Source organism: Syngnathus typhle, linkage group LG15 (assembly GCF_033458585.1).
Source record: "Syngnathus typhle isolate RoL2023-S1 ecotype Sweden linkage group LG15, RoL_Styp_1.0, whole genome shotgun sequence".
Taxonomy (NCBI): Eukaryota; Metazoa; Chordata; class Actinopteri; order Syngnathiformes; family Syngnathidae; genus Syngnathus; species Syngnathus typhle.
Genome location: NC_083752.1, coordinates 1,465,610 through 1,483,979, shown reverse-complemented (window position 1 = coordinate 1,483,979; position 18,370 = coordinate 1,465,610). Strand labels below are relative to the sequence as shown.

The 18,370-nt window shown below is 44.7% G+C and overlaps 1 protein-coding gene across 1 annotated transcript; it reads left to right on the top strand.

Annotated features, from left to right (window-relative positions):
- Positions 1-2,772: 2,772 nt before the first annotated feature.
- On the top strand, positions 2,773-16,800 carry mtus2a (microtubule associated tumor suppressor candidate 2a). The gene is made up of 15 exons (XM_061300117.1): positions 2,773-4,773; positions 4,851-5,091; positions 6,635-6,850; positions 10,471-10,635; positions 11,200-11,298; positions 12,174-12,340; positions 12,415-12,540; positions 14,304-14,370; positions 14,624-14,838; positions 14,928-15,033; positions 15,108-15,181; positions 15,257-15,355; positions 15,423-15,542; positions 15,604-15,701; positions 15,769-16,800. The coding sequence occupies exons 1-15, from the start codon at positions 2,854-2,856 to the stop codon at positions 16,178-16,180; spliced, it is 4,125 nt and encodes a 1,374-aa protein (XP_061156101.1). The 5' UTR covers positions 2,773-2,853; the 3' UTR covers positions 16,181-16,800.
- Positions 16,801-18,370: the final 1,570 nt, after the last annotated feature.

The following is an 18,370-nucleotide window of genomic DNA, read 5'->3' as shown; positions in this document are numbered from 1 at the left end:
GGGTTAGCTTATTTCACATCCACAAAAGCCATAGGTAGTCTTTCATAATTCTATTGTGTCTCCTTCAAGCGTATCTCTCCGCTGTTTAGCAGAAGTGAAAGGGAAGAATGGCTGCATGATCTTATTCCTCAATGAATGCACCCACTAAGCTTTATCCTACTGACGGATTCCAAGAACATGAAAGAAAGTCAATGCGTAATAGGAGGGAATTTCTAGTTTGGATGACAAGGCAAGCATGTTTGAAATCTATTGGGATCAATTGGCTGTCACGGAAACACAATTTCTCATGCATACCTTTGAGACATGGGAAAGGGGCTAAAAACATACATGGATGGAGGAAAAGGGCGTCATTAGAGATTAATTACAAGCACGCAAATAAATGGTGCAGTCGCAGAGGAAAAAGTGTCCAAGTCCATGTCCATGCTTTTTTTTATGTAAGCACAGCGCTAAATCTAATTATGTGGTGTGCGACCACTCCACAGTCATAAATTAGAGTCATGCTCACGTCAACGCGCTTTCCATTTGTGTCCTCACTCTCTGGGAATTTACACATTGAGAGTGCGGATGATGCGGCAGGAGTGAGCCAAGTGGGGTGCCCCCCTGGGATGGCGCTGTGGAGAACCTGTCTGCTCTCTGTTGGGGTGGGGGAGCTAGAGCAATAAAGGGAAGTGCCAAAGACAAAAGGCTTCTGTAATATCCACATGTGCTACTGGAGCCACAACAAAAGCCAATGTGTGTGAGCACATGAAGGTTTGTGCGAAACAATGAGCTTCCCTTAACTGCAGCCTACAAAAAATGTCAACAAAGGCTTTCTTGAACATACCGTAATTTTCGGACTATAAGTCGCACCGGAGTATAAGTCGCACCGGCCATAAAATGCCCAAAAAAGTTAAAAAAAACACCATATATATGTATATAAGTCGCTCCTGAGTATAAGTCGCCCCCCCACCCTTACTATGAAAAAAAACGCGACTTATAGTCCGAAAATTACGGTATGTAGACTACTTCACTCGGTCTTATTTGTCTATACATCACAAAAACAGACTTTTACAAAGCTTCATTTCTTCGACCCCAATGACTGAAGTACTACTTTCCTATTAAGACAGCCACCATATTAAGAGTTTCAGATCGAGCGTCTGAGTAGCAACATTTGTGGTAAACATCACATCCTGTTTCTAATTGTTCATTAAATTCACCACTAATGTCTGCTTTAAAACTAACTGGGCTCAAATAGCACAAGATAATATAGACTGGTGTTGGCCTGTCAGTGAGAGCCATTACGTGCTCATTAGAAGTCTAGAAGGGAAGTTACCGTCATTAATTCCTTGTGATTGGTTCAAAAACAAACAGTCCTCTTTCCCCAGCGCTTCCTAACATCCGGATGTACGTAGCTGTATCATCGAAACATAACATAACATTTTGACAATTTCACTTTATTTCCCGTTTGATCTACTTGTCGGTTTGATTTCAGTTCCCTTGAGAGATGTTGACATTAAAGTCTTAATTGGGCTCTGCTTTTCATTGCCTTAGGGACACGGCTCAAGACGACTAAGAAATACACGCCTGCCTGCTCTTAGCTGCTGGCAACACAACGTACAGTATGTCGCTTTAAAAGCATCCCGCTAACGTGCAAGTGTCTCTTTCTGGCGCTGACCTTTTCTCACTCACTAAAGACCATATGTGGATTGTGTCGTTCTCATGGATGTATCGCCATGACAACGGAAGCTGGGCTGCTCTTTTTTTTTGCATTGAACATTTCTCCCAGCGGAGTTCAGATGTCATGCGAAGCAAAGAAAATCTTTCTTATAAATGCTCCTACTTTGTTCACTTACCTTACCTTGTACCTTGGTCCTTTGATTCATACTGGATTGCGTCATGTAATGTATTTTTTTTTCCTCACATAAACAATAGCTAGCACGGCCATCAACCAAGATGTCATCTCAGTAAATTCTCCCCTTAAAGCAGCGGTGCGCTCACTCACTCTCACAAATCCTTCTGCTCTCCAAGCTTTTCAGATGTGTCCGCTCTTGTAATTACCAGATCATTTGTTTGCGTGCGCCAATTGTGTGCAAATATTAGCAATGAGGCAGAGTGGAGATGAGAGCACGCCGTACAATTTCTTTGTGCCCGTCTACCCACATCATTTGTCCTCATTTCGGAGCAGCTCGGGTTCCAATAAATACCATGCAAACTTGAAATCGTTTACGATAGAACCTGCGCTACCTACCAAAACAAAAATGGACACGACGCAGTACAGTTCTATACATTAGTGTTTGAGACAGTAGGTGGTAAATATTTTCACGACATGATTTGTAGGTAGTGTATAAATATTTTCATAACAGGCCAGAGCAATCCGTCAAGATACAGCAAACCGTCTTTTTCTGCTATCATGCTTAATATCACATATAGGAAAGCCAGTGTTCTGAGGTTGAACACGAGCGAGTGATGGTAGAATCAGCCATATGGTGTGCTTGAGGAGAGTGTTAACCCCACCCCCCCCCCCCCCCCACCCCACGCACACCCACGATCTCATTACGGAAACTGCTTTTGAAATGACAATATATTGATATGATAATCATGGTCTTACAGTCTGGTTTTCTTTCTTTCAGATTCAAAAACAATTCCTCAATGCAAAGTCCATCGCATACTGTTTTGCTTGCTCAAAGGGAACCCAAGATGAGTGGTGAACTAATGTAAAAAAAAAAAAAAAAAGAATTCATCACAGCGTCACAAAAACCTGGGGTAAAGAGACTCTTTTATAAATCGATCAATGGCCTCAGGCTCCCCAATTTCCTTTGGCATTAATAAGGTATCGGCCTGGTATCTTTGAGCGCTCAAAAGAAACAATCCAAAATGAGCATCCCAACTAGTTTCGAGGGACATGGGCTTGTCGAGAGAGCGGAAAAGACGGCAAACAAAGCTCCAATCCAATTCCCTGGCACTGGCGATGACAACGCCAATCAATTCACCTCTTTGAGTGATCAAGGAGGAATGTTAGAGGACACAGGATGCAATACGACCTCACTCCCATCTTTGGTATCACAAAGTGAATCCCACGACAAGATGATCATCTGGGGCTCTGAGCAGCAGTGTTCCGACTCGGGGTTCCGTGAGATCGAGCTTGTGGAGTGTCCGGACATACATCCGTTCTTGAGCAACCCAAATGAAGAAGACGACGACGAAGATGGGGGAAGCACAGGAGAAGGTAAAGATGAGGGGCCAATGTCGATATCCTCCAGTTCAACCGCCAGCTCGACTTCAACTGGGGTGAGGAGGAACGACAACGACAGCAACAAAGTGGAGAGCAGAAGTCGGAGGGACAAAGAGGAGTGGAGAAAGAATACGTGTCGTAGCACAGAGCAAGTGGGAGGCTTGTCCGAAGAAGAGAACCCTAACGCGGGGGGAGGAGGGCTCAAGCAGTCCAAGTCGGAAACCAACGTGTTTGTCTCCAATCTGACCACAATGAATCTCAGTGGAAGTCTGTCCAGCACCCTGGATTCTACTTTTATCTGTCTGCCCAGCTCTAAGGCCGACATTTGTTACGCTACCTCAGCCCAAGCTCCAAGAAGGCCACATCAAGTAGATGACAAGCCTCCACCATTGCGCTATCAGGAGAAACAAGATCAATGGCACAGTCAGGATGAGACAAGCCAGTACAAAAATGGATCATCGTCTAATGGTGGTGGTCTGGGCCAAAGACGAAGGGCTGGATTTGAAGAAAGGGTTCTACCGCCAAGGCAACAACAGCTCGTCAGACCCCTTTGTCAGTCAGAAATGGGTCGAGCTCAAAACCTAGCAGAGCTCGGCGGTCAGGCTTCTGAAGTTGGCCGATCGACAGTTTCACAAAGCCACACTCCCAACGGCGCAAACAAAAAGCTTACAAAATCATCTCTACGTGAACCATCCGATTTTTCACACCTTTACAACACATATGGAGTCTTCCAATCCAGACAGCCCGACCAGGCGGCCAAAAAGGAGGTTTTGTTAGTGGAAAAGCAGCAAGCGTCAGTGACAAAGACCTCCTCCAAATCTTCCACCATGGAGAGACAACTCCAGACTCAGTTCACCTACAGACGGAATTGCTCCAGTCCCAAAAGAACATTTACACCTCCCCATTCCCCTCTCAGGACACCCCAGGGCTCACCTAACAGGCAGGCCTCAATGTACCTCATCTCAAAGGATCCACGTAGAGGAGTTCAACACCACACCCCATCAGGAGGCAGCCCTGATAGAAAGGCACCAGCTCAGGGCCACGATGTGAGAGCACCAGTTAAAACCAACCTAACAGGAATCCCCAAAGCGCCTCTAAACAACCAGCAAAGCTCCGCCAACTCCAGCCCCAAAGACAGCTCTCCTTCACCCAAACTTAAACCCAAAGGAGTCCGTCCAAAAATCATCACTTACATTCGGAAGAATCCTCAACTGAAGCCTCAGGCTGTTGACGGACCTTATCAGGTATCGTCTTTACCAGCGCGCTTGTCCACGTACGCACACGGTACAGGCGCAACACCCAGTTCCTTCAAAGATATTCCGAAAGGCCCCTTTAAGCCTGAAAAGGAAACCAGAGGGGCACCAGTACTCAGTGCCTCCAACTTGCTTTACGACAAGTTCCACAAAGACATGCAAACAAATATCTTCCCGTCAGGGGTGTTGAGTAGGAGTATCCGAGCTCCGGGACTTACAAACACCGTCCCTCCGACGCATAACCACAGCTACACGGCGCCCCCAAAGCTGGCCGGCAAAACGGACGACTTCTATGGAGCACACTCTGAGGTCGGTCTCTTTTATTTCTGATCACACTAAATACAGTTGTAAAGTATAAATATTGGTTTTGTATCCATGGTTTTTAGGTCGGGAGATCCGCCAGTTTTAAAGAGAGTTCTGCAGATGACCCACTACAGCTTCGGACAGCTACTCAGACTGGAGGAAGCGGAAGTCTCTTGCGTTCTGGCAGAGGTTTACGTTTAGGCTTGGGAGCAGTGACCAGGACGGCTTCCGTCCCAGTCAAAGGCAAAGAATCTAGTGGGAGTCAGAGGTCAGCAATCAGCCAACCAATTCAACAAGCCAGCCAGAGGAGCCGCAATACCGCAGGTGAAAATTTTGTCCAATTTCATTTTATCTTGCTGAAATTTGACACAGCAAAAAAAGCTGCTATCTATCTGCAGGAAGTAGATGTAGGAATGTTCTGCCGAATTTGACCTGAGATGAAAGCAGCTCATTAAAATGCATTTGCTCAAATTCGGCTCCATCCAGTCGGAGGATTTGAAGATGCACACTGCTCTGAGCCGGCCGGGGGGGAAAGGTCCCGCTCCGAGAGGCTGCGTCTATGAAGCAAAAAGAATTCCTACCCGACCCGTTTTCACTTCCCCCCTCCTTCAGATTCATTTGGACTTCAGACAATTCACTCTCTACCTCTGGCACCTGCAGTATGTTGCAATAAGGCGAATAGTGATATTGGAAATTTGCTCATCAACTAAACCCACTGATGGGTTGAAATTCCATTTCTCACCTCCATAAATATTTTAACGGCTCTCACCCCGGGTCTAGTATGAAAATCAAGCTATAGTGCACCAATGTCTATCATCTCTATACATAAGACTATTAGCATCGTGCTACTCTGAGTCCAATCTTTTGATGATAATCTTTGTTGATTCATGCTGCTTGGCCTTCTGGGACCTGCAAGCTTTGAAATGAACTCCAATTAACTTCTAATGAACGTCACTATCTTCCTGCTGGATCCATCTCACCCCCCCGAATGCCAGTTGTACAAAAACTATCGGCAATCTAACACACCTGCAGCCTCATTTCCTCTTTCCCTTCATCTGTGTGTTTTCAGTCAGCGGCAAGAGGAGCTGTGCTGTGCCGTTCAGGTTTAAGTAGATACTTGTCACATTCTATTCTGTCACGACACACTCGAAAAGAAGAAGCAGAAACAGGGCCAGGAGGGAAATTGGGACATTTATCTTTAATGATCCACAGTTGTGCACTCGAGAGCAGCGAACTCCAATCTAATACTCGGAGCAATAGGCTAAGAGGCGGGAAGAGGTGGTGCCGCAGCAGCGGCGAGAGCACCTTCGCTCGCCGTTTTAGCCCAATACCCATGAAATGGTTTTGTTCATGGATTGATGTGTTGGGATTGGGAGGGTGGGAGTGAGGGAGGGATGGATGGAGGTAGGCCTTCCTGCCTTATCTTTGCAGACAGCAGGGGATAATGTTGGAAACCTTGCAAGACCCCAAAGGGTGTGTGTGCATGTGTGTTTACCCCGAGGGGGGGAGGGATTCCTCCCTTTGTCCAAGAACTGGGCTTTTTTTCTATCCGCGTATTTTCCCAATTGATTGGCTTGAGTGAAGGATTTCTTGTCAAAACAAGCTAAGCTCCAAATTGCTCGACGCATTTTAAAACCCTGTTGGCATCAGATCGGGAATGAATTCAGCCTACAAGGAGGACCGACCGCACAAATCCAAAAGCAGCATTCTTCTGGAAAAGTGTCAATGGAGCAAGGTCCAAATAGAAAGCAAAATCAGCACATCATGATGAACGACTTCACTGCAAACGTACAACGTAGCGGCGTTGCCCTGACGTAAACATACTGCGAAATATATTTCAAACTCTTGACACAATTTGTTCTTCCAGCTGACGATGAAGTTTTCGCCCCTGAGGCTCCGGCGTCGGCACAAGCGGTAAACGGGAGATCCCCACTTCCCAAAGCAAGTCAATCAGGCCTTGGCGCCCCCGGCTTCAGCTCCACCCGTCTCCCCGTGGGTCGCCTGGCAGCTTTCGGCTTCGTCAGGAGTTCCAGCGTCTCCTCCGCGCACTCCAGCGACACTGACCCCAACAGGGCGACTCACCGTAAGTCTGGGCCATTCAATATTCTGCCCGTGCACTTTCCCCAAAGGCAGCACAGGTTGATGCATTTGAAAACACTGCGCCGCCGCCAGCTTTATCACTACACGCGAGTGTCATTAGCATCACCATCTTGTTTTCATTACCCCTTTTATGCCTCATTTGCATAAACACTCCCCATCCACATTCATTAGGTCAAATTTACAACGAAAGCTGCTTTCTTCTGAACATCTTTTAGCACAGCTTCATGAGGGCTTACAGTTATTGGCTACTCCGGCTCCCGCTTGGAACTTCTCAGCCACAGATGAGACCAAACACTTCTCTTTTGAACGATTGTTTTTTAATAGAGCAAGAAGTCAGCTGGAGTCGCTAACTGCCTACTCATGTTTTATGCTGCAGAAGCGTAACATCACAGTACTCCAAGTATACGGCGCTCCGGTTAGTTGGCTGAATTTGAAATAACGCCATGCCTTTTTAATGTGACCTACATAGCTTGGCTGTTTCTCTCCCAGTTACAGCTGACGTAAGCTCCTCAAGCTCCGGCGTACGTCACGTTCGCCGTTACGTAATCCGAGCGCTTGTTTCATCTCGCCCTCCGATTGGTTGATTCAGAATGTATTGATGTATCGTCCTCCAAATGAATATACATTTTACACACAAACACCGCAACCTGGTTTCAAGAAATGGAAGCAGCAAATTTTGCACCTATAAATAATTGCATTGTACAAGTGGCGCGTTGCCCAAGGTCTTGTGGGAAATAACCAGCTCGTGAGTGACTGTACAAGATGTCAACATGACAATTAGAAGGAGAGCGTTGCACAAGTAATCATGGTTTGGAACTATCAGGGGCATCATTTACGTATGTTGGAATGAGTGTTTGCCCTACCTTAGTTTTCCCTCGTCACGCAGGGATCCTTTCCCCTTAAGGCACGCCGAGAAATCCGATCAAAGAGCTGTCGGAGTGACAGATGAGTGTTCGCACATCCTTCTAGCGTTAGTCAAGGGAGTCGTACCAAGCCGGATCTGAAACAAAGAGAATAGGAACTGGGCTCAGCACCATTGATCCATACAAAAACAGTCTCATTTGGGTTCGGGATGATACAGAAAGCCGTGGTCGTTAAGAAATACGGAGCGCCATATGGAGGAATGTGGGTTCCCCCGAGTTGAGGCTCCCCATCATCAAAGCTGATCAACCTGCTGTGATCAATGAGCAGCGACTGAGATGTGGCATCAAATTTATTCAATCTGAAAACTCTGCCCATTTCTGCCAAAATCGACTGGCCTCTTTCAAGATAGTCTCTTTATAAATATGCAGACGGGAGAAACATCGGCGAAATATTTGAACGGCTCAGTTGATCACGTCTCGATACCATCCGCTTCATTGTTTCGGCGAGCCGTACGAGGTCATAGAAGTTGTCACAAAATCGTTTTGTTGAACATGCCCCCCCCGGGCGCCACAAACGCTAGCGTTGAGCATGCATTATAGATCAGTGGCCGGAAAAGCAATCAAATGCCCTCGTACTATATAAAGCTGGATGTAAGTATTAAATTCCATCAAGTGCGGCAGTATGTTATCGCACAACATTGATTAGCCATTAACACCATCCTGTCGTCACGTACGCGAGAGAGAGCGATGCATCCGTGCGTGTCAAGTACAGTGGGAATACGCTGTTAATTCCGCTGTGATTGGCAGCTTCTGGGTGGGGGCGACCCCGGCGAGTAAGGCCCATTCGCTTGATGGAAATTCAATAGTCAAAACAAATACAGTATTATCGCTGCAGTCAATCTCCTCTTTAGGCGATAATAAAATAACGGGAGCGGTGTAGCAAGGCTGGGACCGGGTGGAGAGCGGATGTGGCACCCCAGATGCCACCACTTGGAGCTAAGATCTGCTGTGTGACTCATGCTAGCTCGCTGTGAGCAGATGGTTGGCGTGCGTGGAGTAGAGACGCACACGATGCGAGACAGCCAATTGGATATGGATGGCGCTTGGCAGCAAAAGGAAGAAAAACTATCGCGGCAGCCGTGACGGACGGCGTCGATGCTGAGCTCACACTTTGTTTCATCACTCAACGTACTGACACTTGATTTTAGACAGTGATACATTTGATACCAGTCCCTATTTGTAATAACTCATCGAAATGATTTATTCCAATTTTCCACAACAGGGTTCTTTCTTTTAATCTTAGCCACTGACTTGGACTCAGGTTCATCTCTGCCAGGTTATTACTTTGTGTTTTATGTATGCAGCTTTAACCTTGGCCCACCCCAACACACACACACACACACACACACACACACACACACACACACACACACTGCTTCCGACATGCACTGCTTTGCATTCCTAAGCGTTTCCTGCAGATATATGGTGGAGATATGCTCCGTTATTAAATTTTCAGGCCTGTAAAAGCGCCTCTACGCTACATTAACGGGCACATTTCCACAGCAAAAGACATGATAGTGATATTTTAAGCATCATGGCGAAAGAGCAAAGACCGCTGCAACTTCAAATTTCCTCCAAATGGACTAATGGGCGAAACAAATGACAGACTCGCCGTTAAATTGCACAACGTGTCGTGTGTGGCACAGCGCGGAATGAAGCTGACGTGTGTCGCGGTGTTTCACAGACAGCGGTGAGGTTAAGCCACAAAAAAAAGATGGATTTAAGGTATTAAACTTGTGTTCTGGGATCAAGTGAATGCATATTTCCAGAATCGGGATTTGCAAGGAGTCAAGATGATGCTGCAAGAGCTGGCCAATAAATCAAGCATTGCTTTTTTTAATAACTCTGGTGTTTTTCAATTTCGTCAGCGGCTCGCCATCCGAGCAGCCTCAGCTCATCCGTCTTGATATTTCTTTTTACATTGTTTGCTTCCGCCTGAGCTCAGCTGCTGTGTTCCTTCTGACTTAATCTCCTCCTCGTGTGCTCGTTTCCATCTTGGGCTGCTGTTTTGCCAAGCAGTGCTCTCCATCAGCTCGTCTTTGCTATTCATGAAATCCATCGATCTGGGTTGTTCGTTTTTTTTTTTTTGTATAACCACTGGATCTCTTTTGTCTATCATTCGCATTAAACTACGAGCAGTTTTTGAATCAGATCTCTATAACGGCGAAAGAACTCCACATCGTATTTTGTTACATCTTTAAGGGTACTGGTATGGTTTAGCGGTTATTGACAGATTTGTTTTTTTTGAGAGAGAGCAACAAACAATAATAGTAATTGTGTTACATTTCACAAACGATGCTTTCTGTCAGCGTTGCCAGAGTACAAGAGCCTAAAGAGAGTCTAAAAGGAGCCGATTGAGAGCCTAATCAACTGCTTAATCTGTCACACACACACGAGGACAGTGGTGAAAAGCAGGCGTGGCCTAATTATCGATCGGGTACGAGGAGATCGACCAAACACGCAGTGTGAGAGGGTTTCGTTATTTGATAGATTTTGGAATCTGTGGGCTTTGAGTGCACTTGCAGATAGATCATCAGAAACAAAAGCTCCTTAATATCTAACTAAAATGATTATTTTGAGAAAAATAATTAAAATATATATAATACAAAAAAATAATAAATACTAACAACAAAAATATATAAATAAAATAATTCAGAATCTCAAAATCTGTCTATTCCAGGTCTAAGTGTGAGCGAGGACCCGCCTCTCCATAGAGTGACCGGCGCACCTCCATCAACGGATCAGCAGAGAGCTGCGCCATGTCGCAGCAACAGCCTTCAACCTCCGTCCACCCCGGCACTACCGCGCCGATACCTGCCCGCTCAACCAAGAAGCTCCCCTGGGGGTCAGCAGAACCCTAATTGTTTTCTTTTTTAATTGAGTTTTCTTTTCACTCCCTGCTCCACTTTAATGTGTAGTGAACTACACCAAACGAAGGTTTTCGTGAAGATTTGTTCAGAATCCCCTTTTTTTCGATTTGAATTAGTTTCTTTCTCCTTCCTCTCTGCACCGACACACCCTAACCTTTTGATAAGACACTTTTGTTAACTACAAAATGGTTCCTCGTCGCCCCCACACTCGCCTCCAATTCCAAAGGTAGCACATTTCACACTGTTCTAAATCCAGCCACGGATCACACCCACTCCTACACCAAATCTAATCTGACACACAACAAAAGGATTGACATCAAAACAAGTCATCCCGAGTATCATCCCGAGTTTAGGATTGTTTCCCGAGTCGTGGAGAGCAGCTGACCCAGATTCTTGTGAAATATTAAGCACTTTGACTTTTTACAAAACCGTTTTCTCTTCTGACTTTGAATGAATCGATCTAATATTTGATTACTGTATCAAAGTATTATGACTACTCCCTTGTCAAAACTGTGTTTTTTTTTTTTTATGTTTAACAGTTGGCAGGAAAGAGTTCCAGCGGAGTTCCGAGGTAACGCGCTCCCTCCCGTCCTCCCCAAAGAGGCTGGCAGTTGTTCCACCCAAACCTCAGTCACCAGGTCAGTTAACCATTCATCACTCATGATAAACAGAAGAGGCCTGACGACATCATTTTATTCTTGCTAAAGTTGCCTTTATTTCCACATGAGTGCAATTTTGCTGACACATTCTTTTCTACTCAACGGTAAGCATTTTCTCTCTGGTGCTCGCATTTCGAGGTATTGACAGAACCGAGGAGAAGGTGCATGCGTGGCAGTCTGATGAGGAGAATAAAAAAAGAAATGAAATTGTGTTGAAATGTGGCCGAATCTGAGCTAAACTTGCCGCCACGCTAGCGGAAATCATTGTGCAGTGTAGCTTTCTGTCGTCATTCATAAGCATTATGCCAAGCACTCTTTTCCTTTGGTCTCCATTCATTCATTCACCCTTCCCCTCTCATTTAATCACCCCCATGGATTTTTTTCCTCATTATCTGGGTCCCTGCCCCTGGGTTGTCATGGAGACCCCTCCCCATGCGTTCATTTGCTGAATGATAAGGTCGAGGTAGTCAAAGTGTGAAGCAGGGTTTCTGATTCTTAATATTAATTGGGTCTTTTCATTTATTTGGAATTGGTGATGTTTGCCGTCATCAAATAATTCTATTTTAATTTATTTTGACTTTGTCATGTCACTACATGTCATTATCGTTTCCATTATCGCCATCGTACAACGTAATCTTTAACTTATTCAAATATGCAGCTTATTCCTTTGCCAAAAGATTCAATTAACTTTTGTCGAGTGAGCACAATATCATTAGGTCAGGGCAAATTGCCTTGGTTGATACTCATTAGTTTGATTAAGAATTTATGCAGATTCTGTGGAAATATTTTAGAGGTCGTACTACTTCCTCGTTGCCATTCATATAGTATTTATTGCCTCCTTCCCCTCCCTATAGTGCAGTCAGGTCAGCGAGCTGCAGGAGGACCAGCCCGGGGGTCTGCCCCCCCTGGCTCCCCTCGCCGCCTTCCTCCCCTGAAGCTGCAGCAAGAGAAGGAAGATGCTCAGCAGAGAGGAGAAGAAAGGAAAGCACAGCAGAGGGAGAAGGAGGAGCAACGTGAGGAGGTGAGAATCAGGGACAACCCGTGCAGGAGCATTGCTGCTATTCTGATTTTTATTTGGGGGGGGGGTCACATAAGCTGGAGAGGCTGCGCGGATGCTGTGAGCGGCAAGAGAAGCAACTGAGGGCCCTTAAAGAAGAACTGAGGAAGACCTCTGTGGGTTTGGAAGCCTTCATCGTCACTACTCAGCATTACCGCCTCAAGGTGAGTGCGAATTTAATCACATCCAATATTTAACACCACGAGGTGAGATTCACAGCTCGGTCCCCCCCGAGCGTGATGATTACGAGCGAGATTCTTTGTGAGAGGTTGCGGGAGAGTTCAGTGTGTCACCGAGCAGCTCTCTCGCGGCCCTCCTGAGTCGTCTGGAATGATTTAACCCGTGAGGTGAGCGGATGGCTGCCGTCTGAGTGCAGCGATCACAAGCCCCACGGTGCACATCAATCGAAAAGTTGTTCATAAAAAAGGAGCTGTCAGCGCCACCTGCTGTCTGTTACAGCGCAACTACAGTTTAAAAGACCTTATGGCACATATGTCAGAGTCAAGACCCGCGGGCCACATCCGGCCCGCGGGAAGGTTTTTTACGGCCCCTGGGATGATCTTGATTTATTATTAGAACCGGCCCGCAGACCGCAGCAAGCCGGCAGCCCGCAGATCTTTTACACACACCAATACTACATTTCCCACAATGCAACGGTGACGCACCGAGCAGTAGGCTGCTTCATTTCAATATTTATTGGCACAGCAGTTGTCAGCATCACAGTAAAATTAACTTTCAGATGCGGAAAGAAAATTTGAGCCACTTTCCCAGCTGCCAGACCATGAAAGAGAAGCTCTCTACCAGTGCGTTCCCGAGCGCACAGTTGGCTGATAAAATAGGTATGCTTGCCGCTGACTTTCGACGCCGATTTGCTGACTTTGAAGCACAAAAAAGCAGGTTGGAACTGCTCGGTAACCCATTTGCTGTTGACGTGGAAAGCTCACCACCAAACCTCCAAATGGAGTTGATTGACCTCCAATGCAATGATGCACTGAGGGCAAAATATGCGGCAGTGGGTGCTGCGGAGTTCGCCCGTTTCCTCCCCGACACAATGCCCCAGCTGCGCATCCAGGCTGCTCAAACGTTGTCTATGTTTGGCAGCACATAACTGTGTGAACAACTGTTTTCTTTGATGAACCTGAACAAAACATCACACAGAAGTCGACTTACTGCTGAACACCTCCACTCAATTCTGAGGATTTCCTCAGCTCAGAGCCTTACCCCGAACATTGATGAACTTGTGGAAAAGATGGGACACCACCAAGTATCACCCTCAACCTCAAACAAGTGAACATTACTGTGCAATCACATATTTAGAGGTTTTACTCAGTTCAAGTTTAAAAGTTAAAGTTTAATATTTGTTTTCACTGCATGTTACTTCTCCTTAAACAAAGTGTTGTTTTTGATTAATAGACTTTTGCACTTTATTTTATTGCATTTGAATCCAATTATATTTTAAAAATATTTCAGTTGAGTGGATGATAGAAAATTGCTATTATTGTTTTTTTCTTTGAAGTAAATTTAGCCCACTTTTGCTAAAATAGAAAATATAGGGTACTGATGGTGCCTTGAATACTGGTTTCTTTCATTTAATGTTCATGTTATGGGGATTTTTATATAAAGGAAATTTGTCTTTTGTGTCTGTTGAAAATTAAAGATTACTGACAGAGCCATAAGAAAATATTGCTTTATTTATCTGATCATATTGGAATATATTTGTTAGGTTTACAGTAGGTTCAATTAGGTTCACTAGACTATATGCGTCATTTAAAATTTTTTCAATGAACATTCGAACAGTCCGGCCCTCGGCTTGTAGCTAAATTTTTTATTTGGCCCTCCGTCCATTTGACTTTGACACCCCTGCCTTATGGTGTGGCTCAACCGTGAGAGCTCAAAACCTTTGCACTTATTTCTTTCCCCACTTCAGAACGAAACCGCAGAAGCGAATGAAACCAACTTGCTCCAGGAAATCCAAAAGGTCAAAGAGCAACTGGGTGAGATGACATTTCTCAGAATTTCCTGTTCCTTACATTTAACTTGGTTCTTTTCTTTAAACACGTCACAAAGTGGAAACAAATACTGCCATTTCGGGCTCATTTTGCATTAAGGTCCTTAGAGCTATTTCTCCGTCGACCCAAAACATTTGAGAACCCAATACCTTATGATTATTCCGGATGGAACGATAAAACTTCCTTCCAAAATGACATTTCAAAGAAGTATTGAAAATGCTTCCAACTCATCCCACAGTGTCCAACTCTGCAAACTGGGAAAGACTCAAACTGGAAAAGGCCGCCGTGGAATCGGCATTCGAACGAGAGCTGCAGGAGCTGCAGGTGCAGCAGGAGACGGAACTGGCCGCCGTGGAGGAGAGCCTACGCAAGTGTCACTCGGCCGAGACGGAACACCTGAAGGCTGAGCATCGGTCGCAAATGGAGGAGCTCAGGACCCAGCAGCAAGAACAGGTGACAAGCGTCCGATTTCATTTCGTACATTACTCAAAACATTTCGGCTCATTGAAAGTCCTCATTTGGTGTTTGTGTTGTGCGTGAAGGTGGAGGAGATGACAGCTCACCACCAGGCAGCCATTCAGGAGCTCAGAGATATGCATAACATCACCATGGCAACACTGCATGAGGAGCATGCCCGAACCATGAGAGGTACGATTGCAGCTCACGTGAAAAATAACAATTTGACCTTTGGCGAGTCACACGAACTCATTCCTCCCTCACAGACTTAAGGAAAGCTCACGAGCAACAGAAGATGCTCCTTGAGGAGGATTTTGAGAAGCTAAGGCTTTCTCTTCAGGTATGCTCCAACGACATGATGCTTGCTTTTAGAGCCAAAGCTGGGAGGAAAATACGTGTTTGTTTGTTTTTCTAGGATCAAGTGGACACGCTCACTTTTCAAAACCACAGTCTGCGGGACAAAGCCAAACGCTTTGAAGAGGCGCTGAGGAAGAGCACCGACGAACAGATACTTGTGAGTTTTTACTCAGGCAAATGGTCAGATGATGGCGCTATCACTAAACATGTTGCCATGCTAACAGGATGCCTTAGCGCCGTACCAGCATATTGAGAAGGATCTAAAGAGCTTGAAGGAGGTGGTGGAAATGAAGAATCAGCAAATACACCAGCAAGAGCAGAAGATCGCCCATCTGGAAAAAGTGGTAGGCTCCCCTTCAACCATCACTTTCACATGTCCGACAAATAAATGTGACATTTGAGCAGGCCCAAAAGAATGTGTTCCTGGAGGAGAAGCTCCAGGTTCTGCAGCAACAAAATGAGGATCTGACAGCTCGGATTGAAAGGAACCTCACTTTATCCAGGTAAAAAAAAACACCTGTCACTCATTGCTTGGGCTCCAATTAATCTCCGATCGTGCTGTTCCTCCAGACAACTGTCCGAAGAGAACGCCAACCTCCAGGAATCAGTGGAGAAGGAGAGCACGGCGAAAAAGCGACTCAGTCAGAACAACGAGGAGCTGCTGTGGCGTCTTCAGACCAGCCCGTTGATGTCTCCCTCGTCCTCGCCCCTCCATCGCGCCTTCTCTACCTCCCCCATCCCGTCATCTCCATTGTTCTCATCGTCACCTGCACCTCCACTGGGCTGCCACTGCCAAGGCTGCCCCCAGCAGCCACAGTCCTCCTCGCCCTTCCACACGGTCAATCGGAATTACTCGCCCGGCCCGGGCACACCCACCCACAGATCAGCAACCAATCAGAATCACTCGCCGGGCCCGTGCACACCCACTCATAGAGCAACGGCCAATCGCAATTCGGTAGCCTGTCTCGCTTTGCAGAGATAAAAACAAAAAAAAGTATTTTATTTCAAATAATAATACTCTCTCCTTGCCCTCACCGAACGTGAAATGTATTATGTTGTGTCCACAATGACATACGAAAGTCTTTGACACGCAAAGGTCATTTTTACCCAACATGCAAGATGACTCATTCCAGTCTTGAATATACACAAGTGACACGTCGTTTCAGAATGAATTCACTTTCGAGATCAACCGAGAGAGGAAGTGGCACGCGAGAACAAATTCCTCCTGTGTCCAGAACGCAAATGTATTCTACGTTAAACACTCGCCCATTGGGTTGAGTTGTGTTTTACGGAGCGAAATCCCCAAACAAAGCGCCTTACTTCTGCCATTTCACCAGCAAAATTCCATTTGTATTCAATATTTGTCCTTGTGAATTGGTTTAAGGGAATTCCTCTGCCTCACCAAGATATAATGGATTGTCTTTCACTTACCATGGAACCTCCAATGTGGAACGCAATCAATTTTAGCACATTAACAATGTAATCATTTGCAGTTTAAAAGTCACATATTTGCATAAAAACATGATTGGATTTTTTTTGCTTTGACTTGCAAACAAAATTTTGACATATGAGCACTGAATGATGGCAGTGAACTCAACTCAGTCTGGAAAATAATAAAAAATGGGGGGGGGGGGTAATCGCTGGTTCTGATACTACCTCTGGAAAAAAAAAAATTCCAGCTTCTTCCCCATCTGTGTAAAAGAGGCTTCAAACCTATTTGTTAACTTAAGCACGCATGCACTGTGAATGTCTTCCGGTCTTATTATTGCTGTGGTTTGTTTTCCTATTTATTTAGCTAACTTTATAAGGGAAATGAATAGTACAGGAGAGAGAGAGTCTTGAAATGAAAACAATAAGCTAGAAACAGTGGAACCTCCAAATTCAAACTTTTATTTTGAAAAATACATTCATTTGTTTCAGCTATGAGAAAATTGACTAAGAGGTCATATTAAGTAGGGCTGCAAGATTATAGAAATGGCTTCTCGCCATCTCGAAAACAATATCATGTTTAACCCAGCATCGACTTGGGGAGTGATATTCTTCAAATAACATGACTATTTCCTGAAAAATTAGAATGCTCTTCAAAATGTACAACTTTTTTTACTTTAGGGGTTCCACTGGCAGAACGTTATACTTCAGTTTGTGAAAATTATTTTAAACTCTTCTTAAAAGAATATTTTAAAGGGGAAAAAAAAGATGTTTCTGCTTTATCAGAACATGTATTTACCAGTATATGTTCTAAACCTTTTTCAAATTTCTCAAATGTTTCAAATGTTATCATTCAGGGAATTTCACTTCTTTCCAATGTCTTTGTTTTATAGCTTCTACTTGGTCCATTTTTTTTTTCCTTAAGAAAAACAAATGCAATAGAAATCAACCAGGATAGTAATGTACTCACAGGGTGCTCATTGGGGCTGCTTCGACCAAGTCATCCTGATTTTCAATCCGTCCGTTTACACCAATGGTGTCCTGCTAAAGAGCGGAACAGGTATTTAGTCTTTGCATGAAAACAAAATGCTGTAAATAAACTTATGTCAGAGAGAATGATGAGACAAAAGAGTTCTATGAGGGCACTGGTCATGTGTTCTTTTACAGCAGGCGGTGGGGGGGAGACCTTCACATGAACTAATGATAAAAAAATGGAATTAATAAATCCCCAAAAGATTGCCCACTGCCGTGTTCCAGCATTTCGAAACGTGTTGCACTTTTTTTTCTCAAAACAAACTGTACAGTTGACGCTAATTAGCCATACCAGCACTTTTAATAGCCATGAAAATTAAAGTATGTCATGACGAGGGACTACAAGGTTGTTGTTGTTTTTCTACGGTTGGTAGACAGGGTTAAAGAGAGCAATGTGAACGGAAAAAAGGAATTGTACAAAAACTGCCAGTCACTCAGTCACTGTGTTTTCAAATATTTACAATTGTACTTCAGGGTCACTTCAGGTGTAAAAAGAATACCGTTTACAACAACAGTTTGCGACACTATCAATAACAGCTACATATAAAAGTCATGTATTTTCTACCATTCGCGTGATTTGATGAAACAACCTAAACAATACTGCATTTGTAGCAGCCATTTAATGTCAATATGTAGCACTTAGAATGAGACAAGTCATAATTGTCTTTTACACAACGGTTGCATTTGTAAATTGTGTTTGGTTTTAAAGCAC